Genomic DNA, 20,137 nt, shown 5'->3' with positions numbered 1-20,137 from the left:
CATAGATGAGTTTCACCTTGTTTCCAGATTTAATTTCATTGAGAACGTGAAATTTTAATAATTCGATTTATGTAACATTTATGTAAAAATTTTCAAAGCGCAATTAATGGCATAAATATAAAAAAATTTATAAAAAATTTTACATTTTTTATCAAAGAAAATGTTGAATTTTCTATTGTTATGACAAATTTAATCTAATTCAACGTTTTTTCCGCGAAAAAGCGAATTTATTTCATAAAAATTACATATAAAACTAAATTCATAGCAAAAAAGGCGCGAGTCCCCTTGAGCGCCTCTTCCCGCTCATCGTCTAAGCAGCGTTCTGATTGGTCGACCCCGAAATCGGAACCGAGTTGTGACGTGCGAATCGGCTCTGTTGCTCCCTGAGCACTGCACAGTCAAGTCGTCTTGGTATTGTCTCTAGTGCGTCTGTCTCCCTTCGGCGTCTGCTCGTCCATCGTTTTACGGTAAAATATAGATTCATTTTCTCCATTTCTTAACCAACGAAATATTCAGCGGCTGGCTAATTAGCCATCAGCCGCCGGTTTTTTGTAAGTTATTTTATAGATAATTTCGAAAAGTTTGGCGTGGTTCATGGCTCACGAATTCGCCGTCTCAACCGTCACGATATTCGGCGGCTGGCTATTTAGCCATCGCAGCCGCCGAATTTTTACGTTTGGACCATCGAAAATTTCAAAAAGATTCGGCTGGCGGTTTGGTGCGGCAGGCTCAAGAATTCGCCGGCTTTTAAATTCGTTGAGTAATAATAAAAGGAACTGGCGTTCTTGAAATCAGTGGCTAAAATTTAAGTTTTTTTTTTACTCACAATAATCAATTAAATATTAATTTAAAATACTATAAAAACGTCAAACATTTCATAGGAAATCGACGAAATTTTTATTCAGTCATTTAGTAAAAAAGGGGTATAATTATGCGATATGAATAAAAAAATAAAATGTTTAATTCGGCGGTTTTGCCTACTCAGCTTTAAAAAAGGTTATTTCGCCGACATTTTATCGCCGATTCATCAGCTATCGATGCTGAAAATATGAATTTTTCATACATAATACAGTTATAGTTGGCGCCCATAAAACTGAGCGAGCTTGCGCTGTGTAATTTTCCTTCCTTCCTCTCGCCGCCGTCCAGACTTGTTTGCTCTCGTCGAGGATGGAGCAGCAGCGGCCGACAGCCAGCAGGAGGAAGAAAGAGTGTGTTGCGTACGTAATGTGTCATGCAAGCGAACAAGTGAAAAACAATATGCAGCTTGGTTTGTATCAAACGTGTTATAACACGATTTTTCGGCCTTTTGCCCCTAACTGCGGCGATCGTTCTGAGCTTGCCTGGTTTGGTGTTTTCCTACTGCGGAGACCCCTGAGCCGGCCGCCCCGAACAACCATCCTTTTTAAATTGATCATCTGATAGCATAAATTTTCTTTCATTTCAACCAAAGATATAAATAATTGGTTTGGCGGGTGCTTTTGAGAGGAGGAAGCCAAGCGCCAGTCACCGCGCGCGGTTCATATGATATTATGCAAAAGCTTGTCGGGGTAAACTCGGCACTTCCTCGAGCGGCCACCGATGGTGCTTGCTGCACCATTCGTGGCCGTGGAAGAGAGAGAGACAGGGTGTCGGATGACAAGCGAGGAGCAGCGATACATGAGTCGTGTTGATGTAGCCGCGCGAGTGGCATAGTTGCGTTTTGTTATATGTGCAAAGAATAAGGCCAAATAATTTTTGAAGGCTAAAATCGTATTTAGAGAGGTTTAATTTGATCAAGATATATTCAAGAGAAAACTGACCAGCAGACTTGGAAACTCAATATTAAGGAGAGCTTTTTGCAAAAAAAAAAAAATGACCCAATTAATTTTGCTCCACAACATTAATTAGCATCGGATTTTTTATGTCAAGTTCCAAGGAGACATAGTTAAGACAAAATGAATTTGTTAGGAGACCTAAATTTTTGAAATTTAAATTTAGCATTGTTATGAGAATTTCCTAGAGTTTATTTATTTTTTCTCAAAATTAGCTTGACCAAAATTGATAAAATTTCAACAAATCACGTTATCATACCACCCAAATTCAAATCAATAGGTCAGTCGACATCAAAAATTTACAATGATATTAGGAAAAGGTTGAGAAGCTGTACAAGAGATCAATTTATCTTCATCTTGTTGTCCCCTAAATTTATGTGATTTTGTGATTATGTGTCTCGCCCAAAATGAAGAATTTTTTGCGAAGTCTTTTCATCTATTTTCCAATGCGAAACGGCCGCATGACAAATTTTGGTATTGACGCGCAAAGGATTGAATGTTCGCTGAGATGAACGCGCTCGCGGTTATCGGTTATTTTTCAGCTTTCGGCCTTGTTCCTTTTCGGCCCTATTCCTTTTCGGCCTTGTTCCGCTCAGCCGTTTTCGGCCTTGTTCTTTTCGGCCCTATTGCGGGACTCCTTCAAGATATGTAATGCAAACCGCGCTCTATTCTTCTGTCGCCTCATTTGCAGCGCGCAGGGGAGCCAAATATTCGAAAAATCAGAAAAGTCATTTGATAAATTTATGAAGTGAGAATCGATGAGACTCCAATAAATTTTTTTTTATTTGCATAGGGGCTGATAGCAAAATATACACACGTGCATGATACAGAAAGTGCAATAAAGAAAAATAATGAGGATTTTTTTTCACTTAAGATTATGCGTTTTTTTTTCTTATTAATTAAATTTTTTAGTAGTGCGTAGCATTGATGGAATGTGCAAAATGATTTAAAAATAATATAATGATGCTATTAATACTATCAATTAATCAAACTGAATTGGAAAAATGAAAAGATAAAAAAGAAGAAATTGACTGTCTGTGTGTATAGCAGAAAAGACTGGCCATGCAGACCAATCAAATAAAAAAAAAACATCGGAGGCCACTAGACAATTCGTGGCATTTATCAAAAAACTTTAATGTGTGGTGATTAATGCAACAATAAAATTTAAACAATACACCAAATGCCACTGCTAAAGATAGACTGCAAAACTATAAAATTAAAATTAATTCCCAAATAGCCGTAAATAATTTTGTTTAATACTTAAATAAATTTAAACTTTTCAAATATTGACTGTTCCAGGAATGGGCTCCGAACAAAGCAAAGAAACTGACGGCGACGAAAAACCAGTTGCCCCTGATCAAAATGGACCAACTGATCATGATCATGATGCTGTTGTCTCACCACAGCAGGTACCTTTTTTGGAAAAGGGCCTGATATTTAGAATTATTATTAAAATCTTTTACAGTTTAGCAGCGGCCAAATTGCCGGCTCGGCTCATGCAACTTTGGAGCTTGCGCGCGGCGGCCCGCTGGAAAATGCGTCAGCGAACAAAAAATGTCAGGCAGCTATTTCTACCTGCCACATCTTGAGGTATTTTGTTAAAAATCTTTTTAATTATTGAATAACTAAACTTTTCTTTTATAGTTGGCCACTCCTGAAAGTGGTGTGAACCAGTACCCTGTGCACCCGAGGAGCGGAGGAATTGCATGCAGCACGGTTGATAAATCAAAGTAAGCGGTATAGGAGGTGCTTAAGGTGCTCCCTGCCAGGTACTTAGCCTTTCCTCAACTCTTATCGACACAAATCATTCCCCTGGGAGTCCACTTAGCCATGCAATCCAACATCTTGAAATATATAAAATTATACTAAATGCTGACGATTGCTATTTTAAGATTAAATCAAATGTTTTAAGCACTCTGCTCGTGCTGGAGGATTCCCTGCTCTCAGAAGCACGCAAGCTCTGCTTGAGCGCAGCAGCTGCATTCACCAAATTACCCTACCAGCAGTCAGGGAGAGCTGGCTGCTTTCAACTGGCGTTACGGAGGCGCCGCGGTGTATGACGACAGATCTGAGCCGTCAATGGAGTTAGGACAGGTTAGATTTTCAAAATTTCTCTTGAGGAATTATACATACAAAACTTTATTTATATTAGATGCATATTGATCAATTTTACATTATTATAAGTAATGAAATACATTTCTATGTTCCAGAACCAGCAGACCACCAGCAGCATGCCTGGTACGATGGTGCCAAACCAGCAGAATTACAGCAACACATCAGCTGCCGACCATGGCCACACAGGGATCCATTGAAGATGCCGTTTTTTCCAGCATGCAAAAATTTTTCGCCAGTATTCACAATCAGGTAAAAAAGAGATAAATTTAATGGAAAAAGTAATTATAATATAGTCATATTGTAAAAGGAAAAAAATTTTAAAAATTTAAATTTTTTTGGCAGGCCTCTGAGAAAGAAGCTCCTGCTTTGCCTGGCCTCAAATCTGCTGAGAGCAACACAAAAAAGAAGGAAAAAGAGTTGGAAGATCTGCTTTCACATTCAATTTTTAAGACTGACACCTCTCCCAACACCTCTGCACAACAGTCAACAAAGAGGAAAGCCTACAAAGCATTCGCCTCTGGATGCTACAAGAAGTTCAAGCAGATGAATGCCGACGGCAAAAAATCCATTACCAAGAAAAAAGTTGGAGAACTTTGGGCCAATCTGACGGAAGAGCAACAGTTGGCGTGGGGTGTCGATGGTAGTAGCGAGGAGGAAGACTAGAGCTGCTAATGGAGGAGGAAGAGCAGCGGCCAGCACTCTTTCAGGTACTTTGGAAACAGGGTGGCAAACGAACTTTCCTCCAACAGTCTGGCCTTCATTTCTCCTGCCTTGAACTCGGGCAGTTTCAAACTCCACGCATTGTCCACCGGCTCCGTCGAGGTCGGCAACTTGCTCTGCTCTTCCTCCTCCATTATTTGTATGCTGTGTTGAATGTTAAACTTAATTGATGAGGACTTAATTTTGAGTGTCTGGCGCTTGCCTATATTGAAAAATGTTGATGGAAAATTACTAATACTAATGGACATTAAAATTAAACTTAATTATGTTGAATCATATGAAAGTGAAGAAAAACTAATATTTTTTTGGGTAAAAAAAATTTTCCAAATTTAAAATAATTAAAAAAAAAATACCTTTGTTAATATTTAGGATGAAAAAATTTGATTTTGAACTTTTATAAAGATGTAAATTTAATTTTCACGGCCAAAATTACTTTTTTTGCCGTAAGTTGATGTTGAGTATTGCGAAAAGGTCTGTATCTCGGTAACTAATAGTCCGAATTTGACAAATTGATAATGAAAATGACCGCAAAAATATTTTTTTTCTAATAAATGATTTGTTTGAAATTTAAGAATTTTATTGGTTTCCAAAATACCAGATTTAAAAAACACATTTTCAAAATAATTAAAAAATTCAAGCGACACGCTGTTAATCGGTTTTTAATCCAAGAAAACAAAAATTGACTTTATTTTGAGCAATTTCATAGAATTTTTTTTTTATTTGATCCAGCCGTTGCTGAGAAACAGGCCTTGAAAGAAACCCTTGAATTGAACTTCATATAATATAATTCAAAATATTTTTGCTCTTGAAAATGCATGTTAAATGAAAAAAAATGTGTCCTGTGAACAAAATTTCAAACATTTTAAATTAGTTTCATCATAATTCTGATTATTTCTAAATATATCCACATACAGTGCTAATTGATACCTTGGCTTGCAGAGCTGCATTAAATTAACGACAAAATTAAGTATTTTTTTCACAGGAATATATATTCATGTCTTATTTTCTTGGGTTTAAATAGCTCATCAGAAGTCCATTTTTACGTTGAGATTCTACCCTGATTGATATGTTATAAGAAATGAATAAAAAGTTTACAAAATAAATACTAGTGGTAATTATATCGCTGGATTAATTGTTCCAAATTATTATCTAGATTCCCTAAAACATTTTAAACTCAAACAAAAAGTGTGGAGGAGTTACAGTGATACTTATTTTTAAGACTACTCATTTAAAATATGAGATATATATCATAGCATATTGATTTAACCGCAAGCTAAAAAAATAATTCACTTTCTAAGTAAGTACCTATTGTTCTGAACATTGTAAAAACTCTAAATTAAATAGAAGTGTGAGACAACTTAATTGGTAGGAACTTTTGGAAGTTGGAACTGAAATAATGAAATCATTTATTTGTCAAATAAATACTTTGTTTATTTAAAAGACAATAATTCATTAAGGAAAGCAGCATGAAGAATTTACTTGAGGGAAAAACATAAGATTCGCCATATTAATCATTCATTCCTGACTCCCGTCAAACATGTACAATGGCCAGCCACGTGTGGATACAAACAAAAGAGGGAATCATTTTTTGGAATACTCCAGGAACTCCTTCGGGACTGTTCCCAACACCTTTTTAGCCTCCTCAGCTAAATCTGGTTACTGATGTTTCTAAAACAAGAAATTTTGAGATGATAAAATTTAAATTTAAATTATTTACATTGTTTCTCAAAGCTCATAATAGGTCTCGAACACTGCTGCCTCTGCAATTTCTGTATTTCCTCAAATAGGCAGCAATTTCTTCTCCGACGTGCTTCCTCCAGTCTCTTTAAACCACCACCCAGTTCCTAATCTCAAGAGCTTGCAGAACTGGACTCTAAAACTCCTTGGACTCAACTCTTCCGCTGACATCCGATATTTGTGCACAATTAATTACGACGAAAATTATAATAAATTTGAACAAACTTGTAAGAATGCCAAGCGTATTGCTGCATCCCAGAAAAATGGGTGTTTTATCTCAGCACTTGCAGTTGGTCTTCTTGCAAGTATAAAACAAGATGTGTGTTTAAATTATTTTTGCAATACAATATACGGTGAACATAAGTTAGCTTGCTTAAATGCACGTTATATTGTAAATTCTCTGCGCCTGAATCAACAATGAATAAATTTTAACTACAATATTTACAGATGAACTTAAATCGGGTTTTTTTTTCAATTATACTTTTGGTTTTGGGTGTCAAGGCTGGCTTTATTGGACTGCATGAATTGTATCAAAACAACTCTGTTTTTTTATCTACACTGATATTCAACATAAATCAATGGAGATCAAAAATGTCTAATTTTCTGCTCAAATCTGCCTGGATTTTACAACGTCCAATCATGCAGGCCTATAGTTTTCTTCTTATTGCGTCTTCAGCTAATCGCTCTCTTTAGTTACTCTGATTTCCTGCCTTTGATTTGGCACCGTGCTTAAATTCATTTTGAATCTCTGTTGGATTACAAAGAATTGTAGGTACATCAAGTGCAAAAATTGGCCAATTTAATGTGCTTGGTGTAAATTCTAATCAGGGATCACAAAATTCTCAGTTCATTCATCAAATCACACTCACTCTTACCCTAGTAAATTCACATTCACACATGCAAAGAGGTATTCTAGAAATTATTTACAAGTTTTTCTAAAAATGTCTCAACATTTCTAGTCATTTATGATAATAAATATCGATAAATACACCAAGGATTCGCATGAATTCAGCTGAATGCGGAAACAATAGTTTTTCGTTCAATAGTAGTAATTAGTACTCAACAATGACAACGACTACAAAAATTCATAACAGCCCCTGTGTTTACAACTGTAAAGTAATCCATTGTATAAAAAATCCCGCTCTTGTGCGTTTTAATATTTGATCACAATAATTATAAAATGGTTTATCTTGCAGCAACATTAATCAACTTGACCTCACGGAGAAATTATTAACAATATTTTCAAAGGGTTTTCGGGAAGATTGTAAATTTAAATACATGATTAAAATGGTTAAGATGGGAATGATATTAAGGGGTCCGTTACAAATACAAAAAGTGACTAGATAAAAACAATGTCTCACATATGAAAAGTCTGTCTCGTAAATAACCAAATTACATACACGTATCACAAAAGAAATTTCAAGAGTAACATTTAAAGTTGCTGAATAAATATATAGAGAACAAGTGCACATTCACAAGACGAAAATTTTTAGAAAAATCTAGCTCTAGAGTTTTTGAATCGTTCAGTCCTGCTTGGTTTGCTTGTCTTCACCATTTGTTGCTGCCGCGGCCTCCAACTTGAGTAGCTCCTTGCGTCTTAATTGCCAGTCGACGACCAGTCGACACACAAGCATGAAGAAGAACACCTGCAGAGAAATTAATTAAAATCGTTGATTTCAGAATTTTAAAAATATTCTCACAAGCGCTGGCGCTATTCTCTCGAATTTGTCGTTAACCATGTAGTGCGAGTAAACGGCCATTAACATGAGCACGACCAGGATTATGTTCGCCCCTTGTTTTACACGAGCTGCGGATGTTTTATTAGTCGTTAGTTGCCAATTTCAAGACTACTTTCTTTGCTCTCACCAAATGGCACGAACGTGAGGGCCAAACCACAAACCACCTCCAGGCTGCCAACAACGCGCCTGTACCACTTGGAGGGCACTTTGAAGTCAAGGGTTTGAGCCAACGGGAACACTTTAGAATATCTCACATACTCCTTTCTCTGTAACAAAATTGCAGTGAAAGTAAGTGCTTTGTTCTATGGAAGAAATGCGGAATAAAATTAATTTATAATTATAAAAAAAAATAACTAGTTAAAAGATTGATGCGATGAACATTTTTAGTTTATAATTGAATTTTCAGGATTTTGTTTATTTTTAATTTATCAAAATGATGACATTTGGGGATTTAGAGAAGTTTTTTTTTTCTCGACAGATTGAAATTTTTAATTAATTTATTTAGTTTTCACAGAAATGAATAGCGCCTGCAAGTTTCAATATTATGCAAACTACTGCGCACTTGGGATGTGCGGGTTGCATATTGTTGATTGACAGGCGCGCCTGAGTAGATTTACTCAAACCGGCTCTAAATGTCAATTCTTTATTATTTCCCTAGTTTTGGAGATAGTGAGGTTTAAAAGCGCATCACGGAATATTCTGCTCTCTCCAATACATCGGTCTCGACGGACAAGATAAAATAAACAAAAATGTTCCACTTCACAGACGTCTAATTCGGTCTGGACGCATCACTGCGGGAAAACCACTGGAATGCAATATCCAGCCACGAAAAAATAAACAATAATCCTCTCATTTAATCTCTTTCAAACTGCCACTGTATTTTTTTCTTGAAAGCTTTTCTCCCTGCTGGATTCTTTCTAATTGGAAAGCGATATTCTTTTGCATAACAGTATAAAAGAGTCGGTGCCGAAAAACAGCACTCACGAGAGGAGGTTTTAAAATAGACCTCTCGCACTTGGGGCAGCGTGCCAATGAAATAATCATTAACGACAGCCAAAGAAATTAAGCATAATTTAGTGAACTTGGAATTCTGGCGAGATTTACGAGTTGCTGCGCGCTCCATTAATTGCGTTTTAAATTTCCTTCCAGAGTCGAGAAGCTACGCAGCGAAAGGCAGAAAATTAATTCAGATAAATTAAAAGTGCCGGCACTCATTAAACGAAACAGAAATAGTCTTGAGCAAAGTTGGCTTGCCAAAAATAATTTTGAGGGTGCGCGCGATAATTAATGAGAAATAATTTTCCCTTTCATTTTGGAAGGAAAGTGGAAATTAAAAAAAAAAATGAATTTTAATAAACAACACAGAGATCCTCATCGGAGTTTTGGATTGACCTATTTTTAGAGTTAAAGATCGAGGAATAAAAAGCACATCAAAGCGCGCGCCGAGCTGCTTACCAAGTCTTTGTGCAGGTCTTTGCTCAATTTCGGGGTGATCTTCATGATTCCCACGAAGATGAAGAAAAGTCCGAGCAGAATGGACAAACTTTTCAGCACAATCGACGCCATCCCTGACACCTCTCAGTGAAAAAATAGGCAAAGTCAGCCCAGTTTGATTTGCAGCATCAAACCTAGCGACGATTTTTGCCAGGCCAAAACCCCTTTGATGACGTCACGCCCACTGTTTGAACTTGTGTGATCGCCGCGGCGCCTTTGTCAGAAGCCGCAACTGCGCGCAAGGTGCTTTCAAAAATTCCAAAATTTATTGCGTTTGCTTTAAAATTTTACAATCCCTGCCTGGGGACAAAAGTATTAAAATAATAAGGAACGAGCGCATTTATGATGATCGACGTTCAATTTTTCTCGCGCGACTCTCGCGCCATCTACTTCCGGTTTTTCTCCGAGCGAATACGCCGGTGCCGCCATAGCCATATTGTTTGTTCGCTCGCCACTCACGCTGTTTCTCTTCGGCAGATCAATACTGACGGGCGAATTTCTGCGAATTTTTCTGCTCGAAGGACCGACTGACGGTGCAGAATGAGTTACGGAAGACCCCCTCCTAGCATAGAGGGCATGGTGTCCCTGAAGGTGGACAACCTGACGTACAGGACGACACCCGAAGATTTGCGTCGCGTGTTTGAAAAATACGGCGAAGTTGGAGACATTTACATACCGCGAGACAGATTTTCCCGGGAAAGCCGTGGATTCGCCTTCGTCCGGTAAAGAATTTTCAAAAATTTGAGATTTACCAATTTATCCGAGAATTTTCATTAAATTCTTTGGTGCTTCATATCATATCTGCCGCAATGTAATGTATCGAGTTTTGAATTTCAGTTTCTACGACAAGCGAGATGCCGAGGACGCACTTGATGCCATGGATGGACGGATTCTCGATGGCAGGGAGCTCAGAGTTCAAATGGCCAGGTATGGAAGACCATCTTCACCATACCGCAGACACGGACGGTAAATTGTCCAAGAAAATTTCATGCGACTTTTAAATTAAAAATTTAATTCCTTCGTGTGCTGCAGGTCTCGTCGTGGTGGTGGTGGTCGAAGCAGATCAAGGTCAAGGTCTCGTTCCCGTAGGAGTCGCAGCAGAAGCCGTAGCCGCCGTAGGTCTTACAGCAGGTCCAGGTCCCGGTCGGACAGCAAGAGTTCCAGGGGAAAGAGCCCTAGGAAAGCCAGCAGCCGTTCTCCGGAGAGGGAGAAGAGTGGCAGCCGAGACCGCAGCAGGTCCCGTTCCAAATCGCACTGATTTAAAAAAAAGGTGAAAAATCAAACTTTTTTCAACTTCCTCAAATTCCGTTTCCTCTTTGTTAACACGTAAGAGATTTCTTTGAGGAAGAAAAATAAAAACCAGACTTAGGTGAGGTTTCGTTGTCTAATAATCAATGCACACCTCAATCCAGTCTGAGACATTCAGTACAAATAAGTATTTTTTACTGATGATTTTTCTTATCTCCAGGTTTGCAAGTGGACTTCGTGAAAATTATGAAGCAGCTGAAGATCCTTCACTCCAAGAGAGGGGAGCTTAAGAGGGGTTAGGAAAAAGTAAGCGGTAGGAGGTGCTGTAGGTGCTCCCTGCCAGGTACTTAGCCTTTCCTCAACTCTTATCGACACAAATCATTCCCCTGGGAGTCCACTTAGCCATGCAATCCAACATCTCTAAATATAAAATGATACTAAATGCTGACGATTGCTATTTTAAGATTTAAATTAAATGTGTAAAGCACTCATTACGAGTGACCTCATGTTGTTCAGATGTGTGCAAACAAATTAATTCAAAAACTTTATAAATATCCAATGTGACCGACCTTGTCCTGTTCGCGATGGGCTTAGATATTATTTTTTTGTTTGTAAAGTACAACCATTGCATCTATAGTAATCATTGGCTAAATCTTATCATTAGACGATGTAGCTCTCACGTAACTTTATTGTGTAAACTAAATTGCAGTTCATGTTCTCCTTCGTTGAAGTGCTAACCCTCATTTTTTAACTACAGGCGCGGGTGGTGTATCAGAGAAAGCAGTGTTGCTGTTGTGCAGCTGTTGCTGTGCGGGGGTTTGGAGACACGAGTTGCTGTAGTAGCTGAATTACCCTCGCCTCTGAACCTTGCCCTACCCAGATTCCACCCCCGAAAACCCTGAATTGTATAAATTCTCGCAACCAAAAATGGGGCCGAGTCTTGAAAAGTATTAATTTGATTGACGCCTTCTCACCAAGGCCGAAATCAAATGTTTAAAAAAAAACGCTGAAGAAGGAAAATAAGAAAAAAAAGTTCTCCACACCCTAACGGGGGGCATTTTATGCGCGCTGATTATTTTCTGCATATGATTTATTATTTTTGGTTCATAGCAGGTCAATTACTTTTTAAGTGGTAAGTAAGCAAGCAAGAACGTATAAAACTTATTTTTGCAAAACCTGGACAGGAAGCAAGAAAATGGCATTTGACTTTTATGCAGACGCTAGAAGAATGAGAAAGTCAAATTGTAAATCACTCGCAGATCCAATAAAATTGGCAGATTCTTGTTTTAATTAACAACTTTGGCATCAATCCTACAAAAATTCACCTGTCATTGTGACAAGAAAATTATTTTCATTTAATAAGCAGACAAAAGGAATAATGTATAGACTAAATAGTAAAATGCAATATTTGCATTGTACAGTTATTTTTCTGGTTTTTTTCTCCACAAGAATTTCAACCAAGATATATAATACGGGACTTAAAACAGTTAATCCTTGTAAAATTATTTAAGCAATGCGTCATGAGCGTTGGTCAATTTTTAATGTGCGTCGATCCCGTGGATTATTTCGCAAATTTAGCGCTGCGCAAATTCAAAATGGTCGCGTGGCACAACCTGGTGAGCGCTGCCCGAACCATACATGTCATTCATATTGGGAGTCGCCATTTTGTTTATTTTCCTTAAGAAGCAATATAATCGTGTCTAGATTGTGCCGTAGGTGCGTTGCGAATTAAAATCACAATTGCGAGACAAGGATAATATATGGTCGGGTGGAGTCCCCTGGAAACAGGGGTGGAAAAAGGCAGCAGACATTGGGCGCATTGCGAGCAAGCACGTTAAAGTGACTGTATCCGGTAAAAACAGTCTTCACAGCGGCAACCAGACTGCCAAAACTTGCTCGGCTACCCTGAAGAAAGCTAAGCCTACCGAGACCGCTTCCACAGAGACGATGAACCACACAAACGACAAGGAAATGGTCAAGGACGAGGTCGAAGCGATGGATACGCAGGAAGGTGAGTTTTCTTTTCGGGCCTGTTTTGGCGCCCAAATCCGCCGAAAGGGGTCCCGGTTTTTTCGATTTTGGGGTCAAAAATCCCTTAAAATTTGCATTTTAACCCCTGCTATCATCAATATCGGTCCGAATTTTCGATTTCGGGCCGAATTTCTAGTCCTTCAAGGGCCATCGGACAAGCAGCGAGCATCATGTTTTGTGTTTTGAGCGAATGCCGGGTTTTGTATTTGAGCAGCTTCGGCATCATGCGGGAATGCGCAGTGCAACCCGTTGATGTGTCTTGGCTAAACCCTTTAGCAACTCTCACACTTTGAATGACATGCAGTATTTTCTCTCGAAATCTTCCCTCGGCTAGCTCTGCGCCCGGCAAATCTTTGCCACAAAATTCTTGCGAACCCAGCACGGGCGATAAGGTGCGCTCATAGCAACTGCTGCTGCTTTTCAGATGGAAACTTTCCGATCAACCCCTTGCTAGCGAGCTGATCTCATTAAGTCAATATATCGCACAAACCCTTCATTTTTTCCATCTTTTCTATTCCTCCGCTAAAAGCCCACTTTGCCCCCGTCCAAACTAGACCGTAAGTCAGATAGTTAGAATGTGAAATTCACCTTCTCAGCTGATCCTGTGCAAGTCTTGCCTGCAGACGGAGGAGGCATCGAGTCTGACAACCAGTCGGTCAACGGAGAACTGCAGTTCCCCACGGGAGGTCCTCAGGACGCCGACATGGAAGAGAGTGAGTTTCATTTCGCTCGTAGCTTATTTCCCTTCCTGACTCAGACTTGTCCACAGTCGACGAGGCCAGGTCGGAGGCCACCTTTCGGTTCACGGTGACCAACTTCTCCAAGCTGAAGGACTCGCAGCTGTCGCCACCATGCTTCGTGAGGAACCTGCCATGGAAAATAATGGTCATGCCGCGGTATGGGCCGCCCCAGGACCGGCAGCAACAGCGCAGTCTTGGTTTTTTCCTGCAGGTACAATATTGTCAGCGCCCTGTCATACAAGCACTAAATTATGATGAACAGTGCAACGGAGAGTCAGAGTCGTCCTCCTGGAATTGCTACGCAGTGGCCGAGTTGAAGCTCTTGAGCCAGAGGGAAGGTGGAGATGCATTTTGTAGAAGTAAGTGGTTGAGCTACTTTTTTGTCTCGAGTCAAAACTAAAACTCTCAATTGTCTTTTGCAGATATCAAGCATCTCTTCTATAGCAAAGAAAATGATTGGGGCTTCAGCCACTTCATGTCCTGGAACGACGTCTTAGACCCAGAAAAGGGATACATAAAAGATGACGCCATTATCCTGGAGGTATGTTTGTTATAAATTAATCGGGAATCAATTATTCAAAACATTAACATGAATTTATGCCTTGATCAAAAATAGAAAATTAACATCTAATTTAATTTTCACTTCTTAAATTTTGTTTTATTTCATTTTCAATGTTATTTGACAGGTTCACGTTCAAGCCGACGCACCCCATGGCGTGTCATGGGATTCTAAGAAACACACAGGCTACGTGGGTCTTAAAAATCAAGGCGCCACTTGCTACATGAACTCGCTTTTGCAAACCCTGTACTTCACAAATCAGCTTAGAAAGGTATTATTTTTTTCCTCTAATCTTTAAGTGGCGATAATAAAAATTAATTTCGCTTCACAGGCTGTGTACAAGATGCCAACAGAGAGTGATGACTCAACAAAGAGCGTAGCGCTTGCTCTTCAACGTGTGTTCCATGAACTGCAGTTTTCTGACAAACCAGTAGGAACCAAGAAACTTACCAAGTCGTTTGGGTGGGAAACTTTGGATTCATTCATGCAGCATGACGTGCAGGAATTCCTTCGTGTTGTGAGTTATCAATTTTCAAGTGAAAATCCCAACACTGATTTCATTTATTTAGCTGCTCGATAAACTAGAAAGCAAAATGAAAGGAACTTGTGTCGAGGGAACAGTCCCTAAGCTTTTTGAGGGCAAAATGGTGGTATGTAGCTGTGTTTTTATTATTAAAACCGACTTTCATTTGATTCTTTTGTTCAGTCCTACATCCACTGCAAAAATGTGGATTATAAATCAACTAGACATGAGACCTACTACGATATTCAGCTGAATATAAAGGGAAAGAAAAATAGTATGTTTTTATATGATTTCCAAAATTTCCACTAATTAGCGAATTGCAGTCGAGGAGTCATTCAAGGATTACATCACAACCGAGGTTCTGGACGGAGAGAACAAGTACGACGCTGGCGACCACGGCCTGCAAGACGCAGAAAAAGGAGTCATCTTTGCCTCCTTCCCCCCAGTTCTTCATTTGCACCTCATGCGATTCCAGTATGACCCAGTTACTGACTGCTCTGTCAAGTTCAACGATAGGTTTGAGTTCTACGAGAAACTCAATCTTGACTCCTTTTTGAACGAGCCAGAATCGACCCCTGCAACTTATACTCTGCACGCAGTTCTTGTCCACAGTGGTGACAACCACGGAGGGCATTACGTTGTTTTCATCAACCCCAAGGGAGATGGAAAAGTATATTTGCCATGAAAAAAAATTATTGTCATCTCTAAATGTTTAATGTGAATTTTAGTGGTGCAAGTTTGATGATGATGTGGTTTCGAGGTGCACAAAACAAGAGGCTATTGAGAATAACTACGGTGGACAGGATGACGACATGAACATGACTGTGAAACACTGCACCAATGCTTACATGTTGGTGTACATCCGAGATTCAGAGCTCAAGAACGTCCTGCAAAAGGTTGGGGAGGATGACATCCCGCAAGAGGTAATGAAATGAAAATTTTTATTGGATTGTTATAAAAAAAATTCTTCCGCTGTAGCTCTGTGATCGGCTTCAAGAGGAGAAAAGGTTAGAGCAGGCGAGGCGCAAGGAGCGGAATGAGGCTCACCTCTACATGAACGTCCATGTGTTGCTTGAAGACTGCTTCGAGGGTCACCAAGGCAATGACCTGTTTGACCCAGAAAAAGCTCCATTCAAAGTATTCAGAGTTAAAAAACAAATGACTTTGGAGCAGTTGGTAGACCACCTCGCTGAGAGCTTGGTTAGTTAATTCTTAGCTTTGCTAGACTCATTTCAGTTTCATGTTTTTCTTCTCTATAGAAATACCCAAAAGAGCAAATCAGGCCTTGGCCATTTGGGTACAGGACAAACGAAACCAACCGGCCAACATTCATAGACCTTGAAGGCGACGCCAACAAGTCAATAATTGATTTAGCAGAAAACAACACAACATGGAACTTATTCTTGGAAACCCTCAAGCCAGACTCCGATCTCTCAGTAAATATTTGACTCTTATTTTAAGTTTGGATGTTGACTGGTTTTTTTAGGCTCTGCGCTCCTTTGACAAAGATTCAGATGTGTTGCTATTTTTCAAATTGTACGACCCGAAAACAAAGCAGATTCGCTTTTGTGGTCATCAGTACATGCCTGTTGCAGCTAAAGTTGGTGAGTTACAAATGAAGCTACCAAAATTTTGGTTTCTTTAATGTTTGTTTACTCTAGTTGACCTTGTGCCCATTTTGAATGAGAGAGCTGGCTTTCCTCAAGGCACAGAGCTTATGCTTTATGAAGAGATAAAACCCAACACAGTAGACAGAATCATGAACGTGACTGATCCTCTAGAAAAGGTATGGTTGATGCTTTATTAATGTTTCAAAATACTTAGACCTGAAATGTGCAGGGTTTGGATGAGCTGATGGATGGAGACATCATTGTTTTCCAAAAGGACGAGCACGAGGAAACGTCGGATCTTCCCACTTGTAAAGACTACTTTAGGTAATAGATTCTGCATTTCTAAAAGGAATTTTTACGAGATGAATTGTTTTTTAGGGATTTGTATTATCGAGTTGAAGTTACATTCTGTGATAAGGCTATTCCAAACGACCCGGGTTTCACATTAGGCTTGTCTCATCGCATCAGCTACGACCAGTTGGCTGACTGTGTTGCTCAGAGGCTAGGAACAGAACCCTCACTGCTTCAGTTCTTCAAATCTCAAAAGTATTTCAAAACCAAATTCTTGATTTAAAGTTGCTAAATTCTAAAACATCAACAGCTATAAAGATAGTCCTGGCCATCCTCTTCGCTGCTCGTTTGATGGAACCCTCAAGGATCTCTTGCTGTATTCAAAGCCCAAGCAACCCAAGAAAATTTTCTACCAGCAACTAAATATTCCAATCAACGAGCTGGAAAATAAAAAACAGTTTAAGGTAGAATTTTTTTTTATTATTTCCAGTGGCACTTTGCTTCAATGTTTTAATGTTCCAGTGCATTTGGGTGAGCCCTAAGTTGAAGGAGGAGAAGGAATTGACCCTCTACCCTTGCAAGAAAGGCAAAGTCTTTGATTTGCTGCAAGAGGCTAGAAAGGAGGTGGAGATGTCGGACAATGGCACCGGACAGCTGCGGCTGTTTGAGATGTCTTGCTTCAAGATTTCTTATTGCCCTGGTGAAGACGTCCCTCTCGACCACCTCAACCAAACCACCAACAAAACATACAGAATAGAAGAGATCCCAGCTGACGAACTGCATTTGGCTGAAGATGAGATTTTGGTTCCAGTGGCCCACTTCTCAAAGGATGTTTACGCCACTTTTGGAACACCCTTTGTCGTCAAAGTCAAATACGTAATATTGAGAAATTTCAAACAATCCGAATCAAATAATTATTATTATTGTTCTCAGGGTGATCCATTCTCAAAAGTCAAAGAGAGGATACAGAAGAAATTAGGACTGCCAGAAAAAGAATTTGAAAGAGTAAGTCGAGTGTTTCAGTTGAATAAATCTTGCTAAGTGTTGCTAATTTTGTTTAGATCAAATTTGCGTTAGTCTTGATGGGAAGGGCTCAGTACATCAATGAAGAGACCGAATACGTATTCAGCCAAAACGATTTCAAAAGCAGCCTCTCTCAAGGTAAAATCCATTTTTGAATCCTCCTTTCCGACACATCAACGCTCCTTTTTATTTGCCTTCAGCTATCCTCGTAAACACTCCACCGAGACCTTGGATTGGTCTTGATCACGTCAACAAGGCTCCGAAACGGTCAAGGTACACCATGCTGGAGAAAGCTATAAAAATTTACAACTAATTCATCTGGAGAGAGCATCACATTTAAGCAGCGTAGGAAAAGAATTAATACCAAATTATGAAAACTGATTTAAGTAATCACACGATTAATCTTGTTATGGTTGGCATTTTGGTTTATAAAATGAATAACTGCAAAAGTTCTATCTATATATTTATTAATTTCGAATTATTTCTTCACTTTCTGCTGCCATAGCAATACTACTTCTAAACTTTGTAATGGATCTTTCCTAAACTTACTAATTGCTTTGCAAGTGAAATGATAATTATTAAATACTATGTGACTGATTTCATGCCAATATCTGCCCTGGATGAATTACGAACATGTGAAAAGCCCCCCAAACTTCAGTGGTTACATAAAATCTTCTAGCAGTCCATGCTAAAAACAAATCAATACCTGCCAGTCATGTTGGTTTCCTATTTTTAACTGCATTGCTTTTCCAAGCAAACCGTGATTTGATTTTTAAATTTGTTTTGGTTGTCTTAAATGGTTTTTATAAAAAAGCAACGTACATGCATATAAAATTTCATTAGTTATGAATGCCTTGTTGTATTTTGTAAATAAAAATTGTGTGGGTAAATGGAAAAGTTGAGCGACTTGCTTATTTTCAACAATTGCAAGCGAGAGACTTCTGTTGTGTGTTGGGTTATGGCAGTCAACTGTGGCATGGTCTTGCCTTCGCAGAGACAGAGATGAGGCATCTAATTGTTTTACTCATTCCTTGTGGTCTGTTGCTTCCTAATTAGTTTCTAGAGTGGCTATTTTGATTAAACGAAATCCGTGTCGCACTGCGCACTTCACCAAGCTTACAACAGGAATTGTTCTTTTAATTATTTTGATACAATATAAATTATTTCAACTTATATTTTCCTGCCCTTGCTGTTGATTGCAATCGATGATGCTGAACGCTGTATATTTATTCTTTAATTTATCATATTGAGATGTGAATTAACATCAAGCAAAAGATCCACGTCGCATTTGACTTTGATTATTTTATTGTAAAAGGCGATTTGACTTGCATTACATTGAAAATAATAAAATTAAATTTTTAAGACAGAGTAATTTTGCTGTTTGAATTGTTTTTTCTTCTTTACGAGTTTTCCACAAGGTACTGCGCCATGGCTGTGAAAATTTCATGGACTCCTTCATAATTTTTCTGAAATTTTAAAACACAATCAGCCAAAAAAAAAGAACATTTATAATTATTTTACAGCAGAGCCTTCGACCGTTTGCAGAACTTCAAACTCCTTCATCATTTCTTCAGACTTGTCTCCTTCAAGAAAAACCGTTCTTCTGTTGTGCAGATCAGATTTGTTGCCCAAAACGAAAATTGGCATTTTGTCTTTCCCGATTGTTTCAGCTTCAGAAATCAGTTTGATCCATTCCTTTAAATTTTCGAAACTGGCAGTCGAGGTGACGTCGTACACCAAAAGCACAACGTCGCATTTTTTATTTAACTAGAAATAAAATTAATTGCATTAAAAGAATTTAAGATTTCTTAAACTTACACATTTTCTTATAATGTCGTTGTAGATATCGTGGCCAGAAGTGTCATAAATAATAAATTGCACTTTGTGGTCTGCACTTTCTCCGGGTATTGAGAACAATTTTGAGTTTAATTCTATATTGGTTGTCTGCAAAATTTTTTTTAGAAAAATTACATTTGAATAAATAAATTATATCCTACCAAATTGTAAGTTTTTGGAAATTTTGCACCATCTGACAAAAACATTTGAGTGATCGCCGTTTTTCCAACAAGCGCATCTCCTGCTTTGAAATTCAAAAAATAAAAAAATAATATATATTAAATCATTTTAGCGCGGCGCACTTACCGATCAAATAGCAATGGAATGACCTGATGTCAATCATTCTGCTCAAAAGTTTAATTTCGTTGAATATTTTGAAGATATAAAATAAAATGTTCGCGCGCTCGATGGAATGTGCTCAGTTCAAATTAAAGGGCTTCCACGGAGACAACGATTCAATGATATATGAATAAATTTTTCAAGATCATAATTTATATGCACAATATTAAGAATATCTTAAAATGCTATTTTCAATTTAACTCTAAAGAAGTGAAAAAATGAACTAAAGAGTGAATTTAATAACGAAGTACTTAACTAATAACACATTTCGTATAATATCGCGCGGTTGGTAAAACGACGGAAGGGTTAAATGTTTTTTTT

General features: G+C 38.5%; 4 protein-coding genes and 1 long non-coding RNA gene across 14 annotated transcripts; 3 read left to right on the top strand and 2 right to left on the bottom strand.

The window, feature by feature from the left end:
* Window positions 1-390: 390 nt before the first annotated feature.
* On the top strand, window positions 391-5,747 carry LOC132194706 (uncharacterized). The gene is made up of 7 exons (XR_009441569.1): window positions 391-467; window positions 3,111-3,220; window positions 3,277-3,401; window positions 3,456-3,580; window positions 3,724-3,905; window positions 4,022-4,175; window positions 4,269-5,747. It is a non-coding gene; the product is annotated as an uncharacterized LOC132194706 (long non-coding RNA).
* A 1,103-nt stretch (window positions 5,748-6,850) lies between these two features.
* On the bottom strand, window positions 6,851-9,982 carry LOC132195039 (novel acetylcholine receptor chaperone). Its single transcript, XM_059616743.1, has 4 exons — window positions 9,578-9,982; window positions 8,250-8,388; window positions 8,084-8,190; window positions 6,851-8,029 (listed from the first exon to the last, which is right to left on the bottom strand). The coding sequence occupies exons 1-4, from the start codon at window positions 9,686-9,688 to the stop codon at window positions 7,907-7,909; spliced, it is 480 nt and encodes a 159-aa protein (XP_059472726.1). The 5' UTR covers window positions 9,689-9,982; the 3' UTR covers window positions 6,851-7,906.
* Window positions 9,983-10,021: 39 nt separating this feature from the next.
* Window positions 10,022-12,154, top strand: LOC132195038 (serine/arginine-rich splicing factor 2). 3 transcript variants are annotated; one of them, XM_059616742.1, is made up of 4 exons: window positions 10,022-10,338; window positions 10,454-10,543; window positions 10,706-10,886; window positions 11,085-12,154. In XM_059616742.1, the coding sequence occupies exons 1-3, from the start codon at window positions 10,157-10,159 to the stop codon at window positions 10,872-10,874; spliced, it is 441 nt and encodes a 146-aa protein (XP_059472725.1). In that variant the 5' UTR covers window positions 10,022-10,156; the 3' UTR covers window positions 10,875-10,886; window positions 11,085-12,154. The 3 variants fall into 3 exon arrangements, with proteins under 3 accessions (XP_059472725.1, XP_059472723.1, XP_059472722.1); XM_059616740.1 differs by having other exon boundaries at window positions 10,649-10,886; XM_059616739.1 differs by having other exon boundaries at window positions 10,024-10,338; window positions 10,454-10,582; window positions 10,649-10,886.
* A 357-nt stretch (window positions 12,155-12,511) lies between these two features.
* On the top strand, window positions 12,512-18,538 carry LOC132195035 (ubiquitin carboxyl-terminal hydrolase 7). Of its 7 annotated transcripts, none has more exons than XM_059616732.1 (22): window positions 12,512-12,875; window positions 13,519-13,608; window positions 13,653-13,846; window positions 13,898-13,994; window positions 14,058-14,176; window positions 14,322-14,465; window positions 14,526-14,711; window positions 14,764-14,844; window positions 14,901-14,991; window positions 15,041-15,387; window positions 15,446-15,640; window positions 15,696-15,917; window positions 15,977-16,153; window positions 16,204-16,321; window positions 16,379-16,503; window positions 16,557-16,651; window positions 16,706-16,873; window positions 16,929-17,082; window positions 17,141-17,494; window positions 17,552-17,623; window positions 17,680-17,779; window positions 17,842-18,538. In XM_059616732.1, exons 1-22 carry the CDS (start codon window positions 12,812-12,814, stop codon window positions 17,952-17,954), a joined length of 3,306 nt encoding a protein of 1,101 aa, XP_059472715.1. In that variant the 5' UTR covers window positions 12,512-12,811; the 3' UTR covers window positions 17,955-18,538. The 7 variants fall into 7 exon arrangements, with proteins under 7 accessions (XP_059472715.1, XP_059472714.1, XP_059472713.1 ...); XM_059616731.1 differs by having other exon boundaries at window positions 12,513-12,875; window positions 13,492-13,608; window positions 13,665-13,846; XM_059616730.1 differs by having other exon boundaries at window positions 12,513-12,875; window positions 13,492-13,608.
* A 385-nt stretch (window positions 18,539-18,923) lies between these two features.
* LOC132195037 (intraflagellar transport protein 27 homolog) lies at window positions 18,924-19,872 on the bottom strand. 2 transcript variants are annotated; one of them, XM_059616737.1, is made up of 5 exons: window positions 19,784-19,872; window positions 19,639-19,721; window positions 19,460-19,585; window positions 19,163-19,408; window positions 18,924-19,107 (listed from the first exon to the last, which is right to left on the bottom strand). In XM_059616737.1, exons 1-5 carry the CDS (start codon window positions 19,818-19,820, stop codon window positions 19,042-19,044), a joined length of 558 nt encoding a protein of 185 aa, XP_059472720.1. In that variant the 5' UTR covers window positions 19,821-19,872; the 3' UTR covers window positions 18,924-19,041. The 2 variants fall into 2 exon arrangements, with proteins under 2 accessions (XP_059472720.1, XP_059472721.1); XM_059616738.1 differs by having other exon boundaries at window positions 19,639-19,718; window positions 19,784-19,852.
* Window positions 19,873-20,137: the final 265 nt, after the last annotated feature.

Source organism: Neocloeon triangulifer, unplaced genomic scaffold, assembly GCF_031216515.1.
Source record: "Neocloeon triangulifer isolate White Clay Creek 2 clone unplaced genomic scaffold, ASM3121651v1 ptg000008l, whole genome shotgun sequence".
NCBI classification, from domain to species: Eukaryota; Metazoa; Arthropoda; class Insecta; order Ephemeroptera; family Baetidae; genus Neocloeon; species Neocloeon triangulifer.
The sequence above is the reverse complement of the archived record's forward strand: the minus strand, read 5'-3'. Positions and strand labels throughout refer to the sequence as shown.

Bases quoted from the DNA above. Each gene is read 5' to 3' on its own strand.
- LOC132195039 (XM_059616743.1), bottom strand. From the start codon at position 9,688: ATGGCGTCGATTGTGCTGAAAAGTTTGTCCATTCTGCTCGGACTTTTC. The intron at 8,389-9,577 runs GTAAGCAGCTCG...ATTTTGTTACAG, and splicing joins AAGACCTGCACAAAGACTTG to AGAAAGGAGTATGTGAGATA. The intron at 8,030-8,083 runs GTGAGAATATTT...ATTTCTCTGCAG, and splicing joins AGAGAATAGCGCCAGCGCTT to GTGTTCTTCTTCATGCTTGT.
- LOC132195038 (XM_059616739.1), top strand. From the start codon at position 10,157: ATGAGTTACGGAAGACCCCCTCCTAGCATAGAGGGCATGGTGTCCCTG. The intron at 10,339-10,453 runs GTAAAGAATTTT...TTTGAATTTCAG, and splicing joins CGTGGATTCGCCTTCGTCCG to TTTCTACGACAAGCGAGATG. The intron at 10,583-10,648 runs GTAAATTGTCCA...CGTGTGCTGCAG, and splicing joins CCATACCGCAGACACGGACG to GTCTCGTCGTGGTGGTGGTG.
- LOC132195035 (XM_059616730.1), top strand. From the start codon at position 12,812: ATGAACCACACAAACGACAAGGAAATGGTCAAGGACGAGGTCGAAGCG. The intron at 15,641-15,695 runs GTAATGAAATGA...CTTCCGCTGTAG, and splicing joins AGGATGACATCCCGCAAGAG to CTCTGTGATCGGCTTCAAGA. The intron at 17,780-17,841 runs GTAAAATCCATT...ATTTGCCTTCAG, and splicing joins CAAAAGCAGCCTCTCTCAAG to CTATCCTCGTAAACACTCCA.
- LOC132195037 (XM_059616737.1), bottom strand. From the start codon at position 19,820: ATGATTGACATCAGGTCATTCCATTGCTATTTGATCG. The intron at 19,586-19,638 runs GTAGGATATAAT...AAAATTTTGCAG, and splicing joins TTCCAAAAACTTACAATTTG to ACAACCAATATAGAATTAAA. The intron at 19,409-19,459 runs GTAAGTTTAAGA...TTTTATTTCTAG, and splicing joins ACGACATTATAAGAAAATGT to TTAAATAAAAAATGCGACGT.